At 42.0% G+C, this 15,451-nt stretch overlaps 1 protein-coding gene across 5 annotated transcripts in view; it reads right to left on the bottom strand.

The window, feature by feature from the left end:
• Nucleotides 1–15,451, bottom strand: part of ARHGAP35 (Rho GTPase activating protein 35) — a 132,759-nt gene that overhangs the window by 76,983 nt on the left and 40,325 nt on the right. For 4 of the 5 annotated variants that reach the window (XR_007410262.1, XR_007410264.1, XM_025424545.3 and 1 more), the window contains exon 2: nucleotides 4,195–8,071. Coding sequence is in view for 3 of the 5 variants with exons in the window: in XM_025424545.3 (XP_025280330.1) it covers nucleotides 4,195–7,878 (3,684 nt within the window). In the remaining 2 variants the exon portion in view is untranslated. Of the gene's footprint in view, nucleotides 1–2,314; nucleotides 3,042–4,194; nucleotides 8,072–15,451 lie in introns of those variants that run through there. The other variant, XM_049109189.1, reaches the window with a different exon arrangement.

Genomic DNA, 15,451 nt, shown 5'->3' on the forward strand with positions numbered 1-15,451 from the left:
AATAAATAAATACATACATACATACAATTATTTCAGGAATCAGAAAATCCAAGGTCAAGTAGGCACCCCTGCCCCATTTTTAAGGCCACGGTATTTATCTGGCCTTATAGCTCACTGAGTAGGACTAGCCTTTTCTGAAGCACACACTGAGAGTCTTTCCTGAGCAGATTACAAAGAGCTCATATTTCATACCATTCAGCTTGTCTGTCAAAATGCAACATCTCTCCCTAGGGAGCTAGCAGTCCAATTCCCCAGCTGGTTTTTATTCACACTAGAAACTTTAACTCCGTTCTAGGCCTCACAAAATGAGAGCTGTGTCCACACAAAGCCACAACAACCAGCCGATTCACTGAATCCAATGAAATAAGCCAATTCACTAGGGGGGGACACAAACTGTCAAACTGGTTACTTGGTGCCTTATAGACCAAACAATGCGTGATTGAATTGGTTTGCTTTTCAATAGGTTGTCTTGTCATGTGGTAGCTACAGTGAGTGAAAGATTTTCTTTATCATTCTGTTTTGTCTTTTTTTTTTTTTAACACAAAGATAAGAGCACATCAGATAGATGGGTGAATAGCCAATAATGTCTTCTCTTTAAATCCATGGTCAAACACACTAAATTCAGCAACTCGAGTTTGCCCAAAAGGCACATTTTGTGGAGCAAGACTCCCCAGCTTGTTTTTTTGGTTTTAAAATAAGACCCTGCCGGTCCTGATCTCATCTTTGCAAACGCATGGTACTGAAAGACAGAGACCATGTGCAACACCAACTCTTTACAGACAAAGCATCTATTCATGGGCCCCACTGAAGTGCAATCGTAGATTTTCAATTTCATTCAGTTGAGTGCGGAAGGCTCCCACTATGAGGGTGGGTTGCTAAATGGTTCAGCTGGGAAAAGGACCCAGACTGACAGTAAGCTTTACAGTCTGCACTTTCATTAACAGAAATGAAAGCGATTCCCTCACTCCAGCTCCAATTTTACAGTAAAGAGCTAATCTAGCAAATCAGCCCAGGGAGACGGGCAATTTCTCTTTCTCCACATCACACTGGTACCCAGAGCATAGCTTTTGTTGTCGTTGTTAGGGCTGTTGCTAGGGTAAGTACTGAGAGCAGCTAAGTAATATACATAGTTAAAAACTTACACAAAAGGGAGGGACAATGTTGATCCCCCAAGCCCTCAGCTAGACCAGGCCAGCACTCTCCTCTCCTTCAATATGACATACACATTTTTCCTTCCCTCGGCCACTTCTTCAGTCCTACTTACTCTTTGAAGTGAATCATGTGCCCCCAGTCCCAGTGAGGGAGCAGAGGAGTTGGGATTTGACTTTAAGCGCCCCTCACCCTCGCCCATTCCCAGAACCTGAGCTGCTAATCATGCCACACACTACACTACCTTAAGTGCCCATGGCATGGGATTTCCATTCTGCCCAGACACAGCGCCCCCTGGGCGGACCAACTATTTTCAGCAGCTGTGCAGGCCTTGCTGCCTCAACTAGGAGCTATGGTCTGGGCAAGGATCTGTGCCATTTCCCCAGTGGTATCTGGCATGCAGGAGGCACTGTGTTTTCCATTACCAACTGGCTCCCCCCTCACTTCAAATAAATACTGTATTGCTTTGTCATGCCAATAAAAATCAAAGGCCAAATCCCCCACATAGAGGTTGGCTTGGCATTCTCTGCCCCATGGTATCTTGCTTTTCCAGTAAAACAAGTGTTAGTCTGCTTTCTTAAGGCAGCAATTTTAATAGGAGGTTTGCCTCAACAGAGAAGAGAATAAAAGGCTCTGCTTATCTCTGCACTAGGATGATAAAACAGCTACATTCATTTCAAAGCACCATTTTCCAAGGCAGGAAGACAGTTTCACCTTTTACTCACACTTTCCAAAGGATACTACTGACTTACTTCTGGCACGCTATTGCTCTTGGGCCAGAGATCATTTTTATTTGACTTGCAGAGGTGTGGCCCACATAACTAACAGACAGGAAGTTGATCACTTCTTGCATGCTGACCCAGCAACCCAGTGTAAGGAAGTTCTAAGTTAGGAAGTGTCTCCTTAAAAACATGGACACCAGCTGTGTTCTGCTGAGCCTACCTTGTGTGTTCTTTAAAGCATGGCTTGTTTGGGAATGTGTTTTAAAAGCACTGTCTTCAACAAGTATTAAAAATGTAGCTAGAAGCCAGAAAATTAGTTATAATTCAATGTGCTATTATACCACCTTCCTAATTCCCAGGTGTGTGAACACCCCCACAAATTAAGACTGTCAGCATTTAGATAAGCTATTCTGGTAACAGTCTTCATCAGAGGTGGAGGAGGAAGAGAAGAAAGTCAAAATGTTCAAAATGTTTGGATTCCAGTATCGTTAAACAGGAGAGCTTTGAGGAAATACTAGGAGCCAGGTGAGGCTACTTTCTGACTTCCTAAGAACAGTTTTCTATGGGTCTGCCCATTACTAACCCTTCCAGAACAAAATATTGAAGGCAGATGAAGGAATCCAAGTGGAAAAACAAAACAAGAGAAAATCAAATGCCTATGATATTTACTAACATTCAATTCAGAGTGGGAGGGAAACAGAACACACAACGATACTGCCCTGGCCTTTCTGAAACTACACAGGTAAAAAATTCTGGAAGCTTCAGCCAACGGTGATTGGGGAGCACTCTGTATGTTATCAGGGAATGCAAAATGAATACATTTTCCTTGTGAGGGCCATGTTCTTCCATCTCCAAGGGCCCTCTTAAGCAGTAAGAGCTGCAGAACTAGCCTCCAGGTGATATTTTACAATAAATTGTCAACTCTTAAAACAGCTTGGACTCCAGATCCTTCTGATTTGGTATGTCTTGTAATAACACAAGCTTTTGGCAAGCTTTCTTCTTAAGTTCCCTGAAACATTTTCAGACAAGTCACTTTGTTCACTGCTGTTTCATGGTTGGGAGCAAAGGAAAAGCTTTCAATGCAGAGAAATCATTCTGTGTATCACAAGGCTGGTTGTGGGCTAGCATATAACGCAGTTCTGTTGTCAGGTCTCGCCAAGATGTCTTTCTCTGAAAAACAGAATATTTCCTTCTACTCGTGGGCGTGGGGGTGGGGGAGTTGAGAAATTCCTGTTCTATCTCAAAACCTAAGCCCAAGGGGACAGGGCACTCTACTCTGTACACTGCAATTCTACACAAGATAAAGATGTTTAATCTGCTGTTGCATTTGGGACCGTTTCCCCTACATCTGATGGCAGGCCTGACATTCATAATACATGAGGTTTACTTTCTCCCTATCCCTCTTCGGTCCCTAAATCAAATCTGAAGCCCTCACTGACAAGAGCAGCATTTCACTTAAAATAATGCAGTTGGAGGGCACTCCAATTTTACAAACAGGGAACAAGTATATTTTATTTTGTTTTATTTTTAGTGGGACAAGTGTATAGCTCGCAGTGGCAAGGTTCTTACTTTTCATTTATGTACTTAAGTCCCTTCACTGATTTGTGTGTGCAAATAAAATAATTATTCAATTTTTCCTAATCTAAAATGCAGCAACTTAGGGTGCCTGGGTGGCTCAGTGGGTTAGGCATCTCCCTTTGGCTCAGGTCATGATCCCAGAATCAAGCCCATGTTGGGCTCCCTGCTCAGTAGGGAGTCTGCTTCTTCCTCTCCCTCTGTCCACCCCTCTCCCCAGCTTGTGTGAATGAGTGCTCTCTCACTCTCAAATAAATAAATGAATAAAATCTTTAAAAAACAAAATAAGGGGAAGTAAAGGGAAGGTCAGTGAGGAGAAGTGTGGGGAAGCAGGAGCTTTTACAAGCTGTATAGATGAAATGTTTGTTTAGCAGTCAGAGACTGACATGCAATTTTAGATTCTGGTGTTTACGTAAAGGAAGAACAAGCATATAGTCACTGGCTTGGCAACTTGTCAGATACCGACAAGTTCTACACGATCTGCTCATTTTGGTAATTACCTAACTATTGTTTTAGACAAAGACAATTCAAACCCGGCTGTCTATCCAGGGTCCTTACTACCTGTAAGCTGCTAGTAGCAGCAATCTGAGACACTCCTTACTTTATGCTAAGTCAGAGAATAAATACACACACAGATCAATTTCTTTTTTACCAGAATAAGCTGTCCTTGAAAATCATCATCATCAATCAGCTCTCACCGAGAAACTGCGAGCCACTGCTCTGACTCATTCCTAAACTGGCTTCTTACCTTAGTGTTCCTCCTTAGACTGCGAAGAATATTCCTCCTCCTTGGATCTTCATCTGTCTCATAGGGAATGACAGCATTGTCCCCTTTATAACCTTGAGATGCCTGATCCTCCTCTTTTTTCCGGATGGGCCCCAGCTCATCATCACTCCCCACACTGAAGCTGGTTCTGTAACTGGCAAACCTCCCTAGCCGGCTGCATCTTGTCCTGTACAGCACTGGCTTGCTCACGATGGAGACCTTGCGGCCTCGCTCCAGAGAGCTGGTGTCCATTTCACTGTCAGAGCCATTGCCACTGCCGTTGGACTGGGCTTTGTTGATATTCCGAATGGTAATGATTTTGCCTTGGGTGCTGTCGTGGGGCACTGAGTATATGTTTTCTTCTTCATTCCTTGGCTTTACCACAGCATCCATGGGTTCAGCGTAATCAGAAGGATCGAACCCATCCGGAGGTAGCCAGGTGCTAGAAGACACAGACTTCCTCTGTCCATCTCTATGGCCTTGGTCTAAATAAGACAGATCCCCCTTTGTAATATCAAATTGGACAGGAGGCTTTGGTTTGACTGGTGGAGGTACTTTGTTGTTCAGTTTACTCTCAAAATTGCTCATGATGAAAGACAGCCCATCATTTCCCTCCAGTTCCATAGAGAGCTTAGAATGGTCTTTGGACAGAGAGGGCAGTGATGTGTCTTCTCGAAACAAGCTGTAAGAAGGGGGCTCGATATCCTCTTCTGAATCCTGCAGGTTTGAGTTGCAGAGTGGAGAGCCCGCTCGGGGGGAATTAAACACTTCTTCCGTGGTGCTACAGGCCTCGGCAGCATTATCGTACATATGAGTAGCCTCAATTATGTTCTTTTTATCCACCACATCTTTAAAAAATGGGTGGAAGATCTCAAGTTTATGCTGGGGTTGGCTACAGGGGATGCTTGTGAATCTTCCATCAATCTCTTGAGCAATCTCCTCCCCCTCACTCAGCTGTTCCCGACTTAAGTCATTGTCCAGGACATCTATAGCGCCATCAGTGAGTGCAACCAGCTGAATGGGGATAATATCTTGCACTTCACAAAGAAAGGCACGTAACATAGCCAAGGAGGCCTTACGTTTGGCTGAATAAAAAACAATGTACCCATGGACCAACCGGCTTTTTCTGATACTAAATGAGGAATGGTACGAAAGAATAGACAGTTCAATGCGCTTCTTGTGGAGTCCGATTGGTAGTTCAAGTAAAACAGAGTTGTTGCTTCCACAATGGGAAGACTTACAGGTTTGGGACTGAAGGACAGGAAAGAGTATGTCATCTGCACTGAAAGGATCTCCACACATTAGACACATGACAATTCGCAGGTCAACATCAGCCAGATCTTTGATGCTCGCAGTAGAACTGACCAGGTTTAAGTTACGCTTGGAGTCCAGGAGTCCTTTCAAAACTTGACTGATTTGCTTTTCATTAATGTTGCGTCCATAACCGATGCCAGCAGAGGCAGGGTCAAGAAAGACACACTGCAGTTTGCTGGCAATCTGCTGACCTTGCTGTATTAAGCTATGCAGGGTCTCTCCACTGGTATCTCCTCTCTTGTTAACCAAGATTAACGTCAGGGGAAGATGGACTAAATGATTATCTCGCCTGCCAAGTGTGGACTCTCTACTCTTCTCTATACTCTCTACCACATAGGATAGAGATTCCTTTGAATTGTAAAGGCAGAGACAGCCATGGGGCTGAAACGTTGGTGTTTGGAAGGAGTTCACAGGAAGCCTGACATTCCCTTCTATTGGCCTCAGGGAAAGCTCATACATTTTACCATCTATCACATACTTGTCATCATTTGTACAGAGAGCTCGAATCTCATTAGCCAACTCACGTGCGAGGCCATCTTTGCCCAAGATAACCAAGTTGATCCTATCAATGTTGGGGTCAGAGAGTGAATTTTTCTGATTCCGGTCAGATGGCCGGATAAACCGAGAACTAATCAAGTGCTCAATCTTAGCATCCACACAAGCTGGGCAGCTAGGGCATGTCTCCTTTGTTGGGTGATACACAAAATGAATGTGTTTCAGGATAAGAGCATCACGCTCCGCTTGGAGCTTCTGTAATGCTTTAAATCGCTGTTCCTCCCCCAGAACATCTTGAATGACACCCATCTTCTCCTTGCTGGGCTTAGCATCCAGCTCCAGCTCATAAAACAATTCTGAATATTCCAAAAGCAGCTCCTGAAACTCTTCCTTTGCTTTGTCTATGATTTGCTTTTGGTGTTTGCCATAAATATCCATGTATACAGATTCTTCTAGCCACTGGTAGAAATCTTCATTCATAATAAAACTACGGGCCTCTTCCCAAGGCTTTCCAGGAGTTATGAAGGGAGAGGTCTCCAGGTTTTCTTTAAATGCCCTTCTCATCTCAGCTCTTTTCCTCTCATTCCGCAGCTTCTCTAAGTGGGCCTCGTACAGCTGCTCAGCAGGAACTGTATCCATCAAGTCAAAGGGAATCCGTTCATTCTCCATGTTGTCAATGTGGCTGGTGGCATCCCATGGTGTTTCTTCGAGCACAACAAACCACTTCAGGAATTCTGGCTTGGTCTCCAAGAGCTTTTTGGTTTTTATGCAGCTTAGGTGGTCTATTTCATCTAGATTGGGTATAAGAGCTTCAAAAGCTAATGGAAGGGCTGCCAGGTACAGCTTTCTCCTGCGCTCAATGTGCTCATGCTTCAGGCGGTGAATGTGCTGGAGAAAGAGCTTCTTGGCTTTCTGAGTCCCTTCCAGATAGACGTAGTCCTGGTACTCAGGAGAGGCCTGCATCTTTCGGCTGACACTCAGCCAGTTCTCATTGTGGTTCTTCACGATGCGACTCACCAGCCACTCATATTTGTCTTTTGCTGTAGCTATCTGCTGACTCTGCTGCTTGAGAGCCTCAAAATAAGGAATGATTTTTGTCTTTCCCCGACTTTTATCAATGAGTTGCACTAAGGTGCTGAAAGCCAAGTCCACATTTACATTGGATCTTGCTGAGGTCTCCACAACCTGGAGGTTCTTTTTGCTTAAGGCAAAAGTATGTGCATCTCTAATGTACCGCTCGACACCCTCATCACACTTAGTCAGGACCACCACTATGGGCTTTTTTGTTTTTGCAAGCTGATTGTAGAGATTGGACACAAACTTAAGCTGGTCATCAAAGTTCCTATTCATGCCCCTGCTAACGTCAATACCAAGAAGAAAACCATCAATCAGCAGCTTTCCATCTGGCATTTGTTTCTGCTCAAAGTCCTGCTCCAGCCCCAGCTGGTCAGTGCAAAAGTACATGAGTTTTTCAGCTGATGCGAGCTTGGTTGCAGCAGCTCTCTTAATATAGGGCTGCAGGGCCGTGCTTCGATGAGGTTGAAAAGTCTGATCATCAATGAACTCAGTCTGCTCCACAATGTGCATCTTACATTCCACACAATCCTCCAGGGAACGGCTAACTTCTCCCCAGTAGAGAAAGTGGTCATTATTGACCACTCGCCCACCAAAGTCACTGGTGCTAAGGACAGAGGTATGGTCCAAGTGAAACTCATCAGCACTCGGGCGCACGAAGCGGTTGCACAGACAAGACTTCCCAATGCCGCACTGGCCCTTCTCCTTCTCGGTCCCAGACAATCCCACCACACTGATGTTGTAGGTGGGAATGCGGACATCTTGCTTTCTTGCCATCATCATCGTCGACACATCCTGCCACAATCAGCCACTTCCAAGATCAGATTAGTGTTTTCCAGTGGACCTGATGGTTTCCCCACATCATCAGTGGGGGCCAGCTGCCCACGCAGCTAAGGTGTCAGGTCCCATAGTGTCTGTATACCAGTACGAGGTCAGTTTTCACCACGTCTCATCGCCAAATAGTAAACATTTCTTCCTAGATGGAGGGGAGAAAAAGAAAATCCATCAGCATTGTAATTTTGGAATCTAATTATAATCACTGAATACAGCAAAAACCAATTTTATTATTCAACAAATACTTAAGAGTAAGCATCAAATGTGCCAGGCCTTATGCTGAGTGAAGATATAAGAGTAAGATTGACATCTATGTGCCCTCAGGAGGTACAATACATCTAATGGAGGAAGATGTATAAGCAAGTGGTGTGCTAAGTGCTAGAACAAGGGTCTGAGGGCACCCTGGACAAGCAGCTGATTCCAGGGCTAGAGCAGAGTTGGTACAAGATGAGCCTGGAACATCCTGTAATGCAGGAAAGGAAAAAAGTGCTTGGAAAAAAATGATATGGCACCTCACAAAGACACAGGAGCCAGCTTGAAGGGGCTCCCACTGGACAAATCTGGCAGTTTGAGCACCAGGATAATTAAATACAGGAATGAATTATATCCCACTGCAAGAAACAGGAACTTGAGTTCATACTACTGGATCAGAAAAGAATCATTGCTCAATGATAAGATTAGGGGGGAGATTTTTATGAGATCAAGATATTTGCATGGAATTGAGGTGTCTCTTCATATGCTACTTATTAGTTCAAAGGGAACAGGAACAAAAAACCCACTACCCACTAATAATACACTAGAGAAAAGGAGTTAACACTTTGGAAATTATCACCACCAAAGAGGGACAGAAGGACACTGTGGTCCTCCAGATATGGTACCCCCAAGGGGATACCAGTGTGATGGCCTAGAATGCATTACCTTAACTTGTTAACAAGAAAACATCAGATAAACAAAAAATGAGCAAGATTCTATTATGGGGGTGGGGTGGAGAAGTAGTGCACACCCTACTTTGAATGGAGTACTAGATAGAAGTATTTTATTAATGTAAATTTAGGAAGTTAATAACCAACATGTGAGCAAATAGCCCTACTCTTATGAAATACACACTGAAGTAATTGGGCAGGGTGTAAGATGATGTATGTGACTGGTCCAGAAAAAAAAGAACATGTGTATGTATGGAGAGGAAGAATGCAAATGAGGTTAAATATTAACAAGCATTATCTGTACAGGATACTCCTTTGTATTATTTTAATTTTTGCAATTTTCTATAGATTTGTGATTATTTCCAAATAAAAACCTTTTTTAAAAAAGTGTGAGTATGGAGTGGTTTCCCCGACAAGAACATAAGTTCTATGTGGGTAAGGGCCACCCCTTCTTTACTTCTGTAACCTCAGTCTATGACAAACAGCGCTTGATACACTACTGAAGGAATTAGTAAGTGAATGACTATGAAAGCATATAAAAGAGTCCCCAAACCCAGTCTTCTGATTCAAGAAAGCCCGTCTGGAGGAAGTTCCATCTCAGGGAAAACCTGAAGCAGGGTTCCTTCCCCTGCTCCTCAAGTGTGTGTGGGGAGGAGGTGGGTGAGATGTGTTAGCAAGTATGCAGAGATCGGATTAAGCCACTTTCAAGGAGCTTGGATTCTTTCCCAAAGGCTATGGGGAACCACAGAATGTGGCTGAAAAGTGGCACCTTACAGGACATAAAGTTTAAAGAGCTGAAGTAATGAAATGTTATGATAATGTCTTACAATATCTTTTGCAACTTCCCGGTTGACATAAGTGAAATATGTAGGCTTTGGCTACCTAAGTACTTCTGGCTACTAGTGTTTATACTGCACTGCTATCTATTCACACTTGCAAATAAGACCATGCAATTGGTCAACCTGTAGCTAAATGAAGTCTCCTAAGATAACTCAGAATTCAAAATAAAGAGAACAATTTATTCTTGAATCTCAGTCATGCCTGGTAGGAAACCAGCATTTTCACAACCTTAATGTTTTGTGAGCCTGTCTCCTAAGAAACAACACAGGAAGTCAGACCACCACAAATTATTCTAAGAAGAAGGGAAGACTAATGGGAGAGGAAAGTTGTCCCCTCTGATGATAACCTCAAAAGGTCACCCAAACATCCATATCTTCTTTGATAACCCAAAAAGCCAAACCCTCTATGGAAACAAAATGTGGCTACATGTGGTATGTAAAAATTGTTTGACCATTTTCAAAAGAGAAATCTCAACGATTATAAGCAATCAACTCCAGATAACCTACTGGCATGCTCCTAAAGAAGCCAAGTTCCAGACTTCAGCAGGAAACAAGCAGGCACCCGTGGGAAAGAGAAAAAAAAAAAACCCTTCCTCAACTTCCACTTCCCTAGGTGATTGCTTACTTAGGAAAAATTATAAAATGCTAACTAACATACAGCCTCTGAAATACCAAATAGCAAAGATTTGTACAAAATCAAAATGCTTTTGCACATTACTTATAGTACACACATACAATTTTGTTTCCACATCTGAGGAGACTCAGGTTTAACAAGAGTCTCAGGTGAATGTTGATGGAAGTTTAAGTCAAGGGTGCTCTCATAACAGAGCCCATCTCTATCAATTCCCCAATCCAGGGCTGGCAGGACTCAAGGCCACCTACTTGACCAATCTTGAAATGCAACTTGGTGACATAGGTCCCACTTCCAGTGACTGCTGCATGCAGCTAGCAAATTGTTCCACCTCTTCTCTGTAAAGTGGGTTGAATAATCGATTCTTCACAGAAATCTCAGGAAAACAAAACACCAACCTGCTCTTCAACCTCAAGAAATAAAGACAGCAGCTCAACTTTGAAATAAGCTAAAATGTATTCTCCATTCAACAGTTTCCCCAGTTTTTTAAAGTACTTTAAAAATTTTCAGATTGATTTTATTTGTTTATTTATTTATGAGAAAGAGAGGGAGAGAGCGTGTGCAAGCACAAGCAGGGAGGAGGGGAGAGGAAGAACCAGACTCCCTGCTGAGCAGAGAGCCTGATGCAGGGCTCAATCCCAGGACCCCGGGATCACAGGCAGAGCTTAACTGCCACCAGGCGTCCCCCATCCCCAGTTTTTTAAACACATAGTATTCAAGTCAAAGTCTCAGCAATCTGAAGGATGCTGAAGAAAACAATACTCTCAACTCTCAAGAACACAGCAACTGGTATTTTAAACCCAGAATCCTAACTGACTAAACTAAAAAAAGCTACAAAAAAATGAGAATTAGCTGGCATGGGAATGGTTAATTTGGGGACACCTGGTAACTTTCCACTTGTTAGAAACCTAATCAGTTCCCTGGTATGAGTACACTCTTCTTACATGCCTGTCTTTGATGTCTGGATAATGCAGTTTTGCTAGTTCCTCAATTGGACTGAATTACATGGTAAACAAAGACTGTTATAAATCTAAAAACGCTGCAAACACTTGGCTTAAAGGAAATAACCCTAAGTGCTTGGTCACAAACACGTTCAACTTTTCTAAGAGGTGGGTAAAAAAAAATTAGCTGAGTCACTAAATTTAATGATCTCAAGACCACAAAGAAAGAGAAAGTAGAAGGCAAGTCACGTCCAAGACTTTGCAGTACCTTTGGTTTAAATCTGACAGGAACCGGTGTTCTTAGTGGGCAACCAAGCAACTCAAACAGCAAAATCTGAATGCCCATTCGGATAATTTGCCAATATTAATCCTTTTAAAACTGAAGAGTTACAATGGAGGGGGAAAAAGAATTCTTTAAACAGTAACTACTTTTATCTTTGAGCTTTACCTAGCTAGTTGTATTAGAAAAACTGAACCTCAATATTTAGTAGTTTTACATCACAAGTGAATTCCTTCAGAAAGGAAATACTTGAGGAACATCTTCGGTTCTTTTCTACAAATATATGCTGTACTTACTACAACATAATGCCAACAACTGAGAGCTTTTTCAGAACCTGTCACCAAGCTTCCGGAGTTGTTTATTTGACTTGCTTAACCACCATACCAGCTCCCCAAAGAGTGCTTCAACTGGAAGGTAGGAGGGTATTTTCTTTTTAACACCTCTACAAAACCCAGGGCAAGAAGTGGCAACATTCCCATGATAGTAGACATTTTGCAGGACACAGAAATGCCGTTGAGACCCAGCACTATTATGACTGCTTAAGTTCATACTGTCACCAGCTCTGTCAGTTAAGTCTCACCCTCCCATCACACTCCTAGAAGGAAATGTTTCTGAGCTCTGTGATCTGGAATGTCCCTGGAAGATATGGATCCACCACTGTGACCTATAACTGAAGCTACTGTCTCTACCTCTGACAACAGTCAACAAATTCTGAAAATGCATTTGGTTTCAAACAACCATGTAGAGAATACCACCAAACTAACACCACTATGATATATAATAATAAAGTAAGGAAATAATTTCATACGGAGCTGCTAGCAAAAAGGAAGTAAAGTACTTGTGACCAGTATTTTTCTTAATCCCAATAGAGGAAGTGAATGGAAATATGCACTGTAACTAACAAAGCAAAGAGCATTTTCTAAACCTCCTTAATACTTCATACTTCTGAACACCTTAAATTTCTGAATGAGTTTTGAAAGCTATGAATTACCATCAGCAGCTGGTTAAGATGTTTGCATTAAGTAAATAAGTAAATGATAAGACTCCTATCTACAGGAGAGAGGAAGAGCAAAAGGGAGGGATCTAACTGGGAAACATTTTTCCTGTAAGAGAAGACTCCAAAAGGAGAATTTTTCTAGAGGAATAGATTTTTCCAAACAAACGAGGAAGGATGGAATATAAAAGCTCCAGTTAGAAGAAAATACAAATCTTTTTTTAAAGATTTATTTATTTATTCATGAGAGACACACAGAGAGAGTCAGAGACTCAAGCAGAGGGAGAAGCAGGCTCTCCACAGAGAGTCCGATGTGAGACTCGATCTCAGGATCTGGGATTCATGCCCTGAGCCAAAGAAGGCACTCAACCACTGAGCCATCCAGGCGTCCCAAGAAAACACAAATCTATGGTCTACTGAACTACTGAACTTGAACAAGACAGTCTTTCAAAACTACAATGAGCTATCACTTCATACCTGTCAGAATGACTAACTGAAATCAAAAACACAAGACACAATACGTGTTAGTGAGGATGTGGAAAAAAAGGCTCCCTCTCACACTGCTGGTTGGAATGCAAACTGGTGTAGCCATTGTGGAAAACAGTACAGAGGTTCCTCAAAAAATTAAACATAGAACTACCCTGCAATCTAGCAATCACACTACTGGAATATTTACCCGAAAACTACAAAAACATCAATTCAAGGGATATATGCACCCCTATGTTTATCACATATTATTTACAATTGCAAAATAATGGAACCTGGGGTGCCTGGGTGGCTCACTTGGGTAAGCATCTACCGCTGGCTCAGGTCATGACGCCAGGGTCCTGGATTTGAGCCCCACATCACCATCATCATCATCATCGTCATCGTCATCAGGTTCTCTCCTCAGCAAGAAGCCTGCTTCTCCCTCTCCCTGCACCCCACTCGTGCTCTCTCCATCTCTCTCTCAAATAAATAAATAAAATCTTTTAAGAAAAATAATGGAACAGTCCAAGTGTCCATCAATAGATGAATGGATAAAGATGTGGTATATATACATAATGGAATAACATTCGGCCATAAAAAATAATGAAATCTTGCCATTTGCAACAACATGGATAGAGCTAGAGAGTATAATGCTAGCAAAATATGTCAGAGAAAGATAAATAACATTATGATCTCATTCATATGTGGAATTTAAGAAACAAAAGAGCAAAGGAAAAAGAAGAGAGAGAAAAAATAAAAAATAAAAAATAAAAAAATAAATAAATAAAAAGAAGAGAGAGACAAACCAAGAAACAGACTTTTAACTAGAGAAGGAATAATTGTTACCAGAGAGGAAGTGGGTGGGGGATAAGGGAAATAGGGGATAGGGATTAAAGACTACACACTTATAGGGGCACCCAGATGGCTCAGTCAGCCGAGCATCCAACTCTTTTTCCACTAGGGTCATGATTTCAGGGTCATGAGATCGAACCGTGTGTCAGGCTCTGCATTCAGCATGGAATCTGCTTGAGATTCTTTCTCCCTCTCCTTCTGCTCCTCACACTCATGATCCCTTTCCCCCTCTCAAATAAATAAATAAATCTTAAAAAAAAAAAAAGTACACACTTAGCATGATGAAATAAAACAAAATGATTTTTAAAATCTAAGGTAAAAAAAAAAAAAAAAAAAAAAAAAAAAAAAAAAAAAAAAAAAAAAAAAAAAAAAAAAAAAAAAAAATAAAATCTAAGGTAGTCTTTAGAAACCCAAATGTTTCCATTTTTATATTAATAGATGTTAGAGTGAATTTTCAGAAGGTTTTTATTTTTCCTTTAAAAGCTTTAGACAAAAAAAAAATAAAAATAAAAATAAATAAATAAATAAAAGCTTTAGACAGGGATCCCTGGGTGGCGCAGTGGTTTGGCGCCTGCCTTTGGCCCAGGGTGCGATCCTGGAGACCCGGGATCGAATCCTACATCGGGCTCCCGGTGCATGGAGCCTGCTTCTCCCTCTGCCTGTGTCTCTTGCCTTTCTCTCTGTGTCCTCATGAATAAGATCTATAAACAAACAAACAAACAAACAAATAAATAAATAAAAGCTTTAGACAGGCATGCCTGGTGGCTCAGTGGTTGAGCATCTGTCTTTGGCTCAAGGTGTGATCCTGGAGTCCTGGGATTGAGTCGGCATCAGGCCACAGGGAGCCTGCCTAGGTCTCTGCCTCTCTCTTTGCGTCTTTTACGAATAAATAAAATCTTAAAAAAAAAAAAAAAAAGACTTTTAACAAGACTGCCTGAGTGGCTCAGCTGGTTAAGCATCTGACTCTTGAGCTCAGCATCATGAGTTCAAGCCCTGCGTTGGGCTCCATATCAGGCATAGAGTCTACTTTAAAAATAAAGAAAATAAAGAAAAGCTTTAGACAAACCAGGGAAGAAAAGCTGGAAGTGAAGTCCAAGGTCCTTATTCAACCAATTCATTTATCTGTGAAACCCAGATAAACTTACAGAACCTTAAAAGTCAGTGATGCACACAAAAGATATGTCAGGGTTATTTAGCTACACACAGGAAATGTAACTTTATGAATGTGACTGACACAAGAGGGAGTCTTTGTTTCCTCTGTGATTTCTGTTGGAAAGTGAAGCAATGCCCTTAATTCTGCTCATCTTTTTACCACATGAGGAAGCACCTTATGAAATGACTACATCAAACCCAACAAGCACAACACAACCTCTGATACAAAATACAAGAGAAGGGACACCTGGATGGCTCAGCAGTTGAGTGTCTGCCTTCAGCGCAGGGCGTGATCCCAGAATCTGGGATCGAGTCCCACATCGGGCTCCCTGCAAGGAGCCTGCTTCTCTCTCTGCCTGTCTGTGTGTGTGTGTGTGTGTGTGTGTGATGAATAAATAAATAAAATCTTAAAAAAAATGCAAGAGAAAAATAGCCACTTCAC

Source organism: Canis lupus, chromosome 1, assembly GCF_003254725.2.
Source record: "Canis lupus dingo isolate Sandy chromosome 1, ASM325472v2, whole genome shotgun sequence".
Classification (NCBI taxonomy): Eukaryota; Metazoa; Chordata; class Mammalia; order Carnivora; family Canidae; genus Canis; species Canis lupus.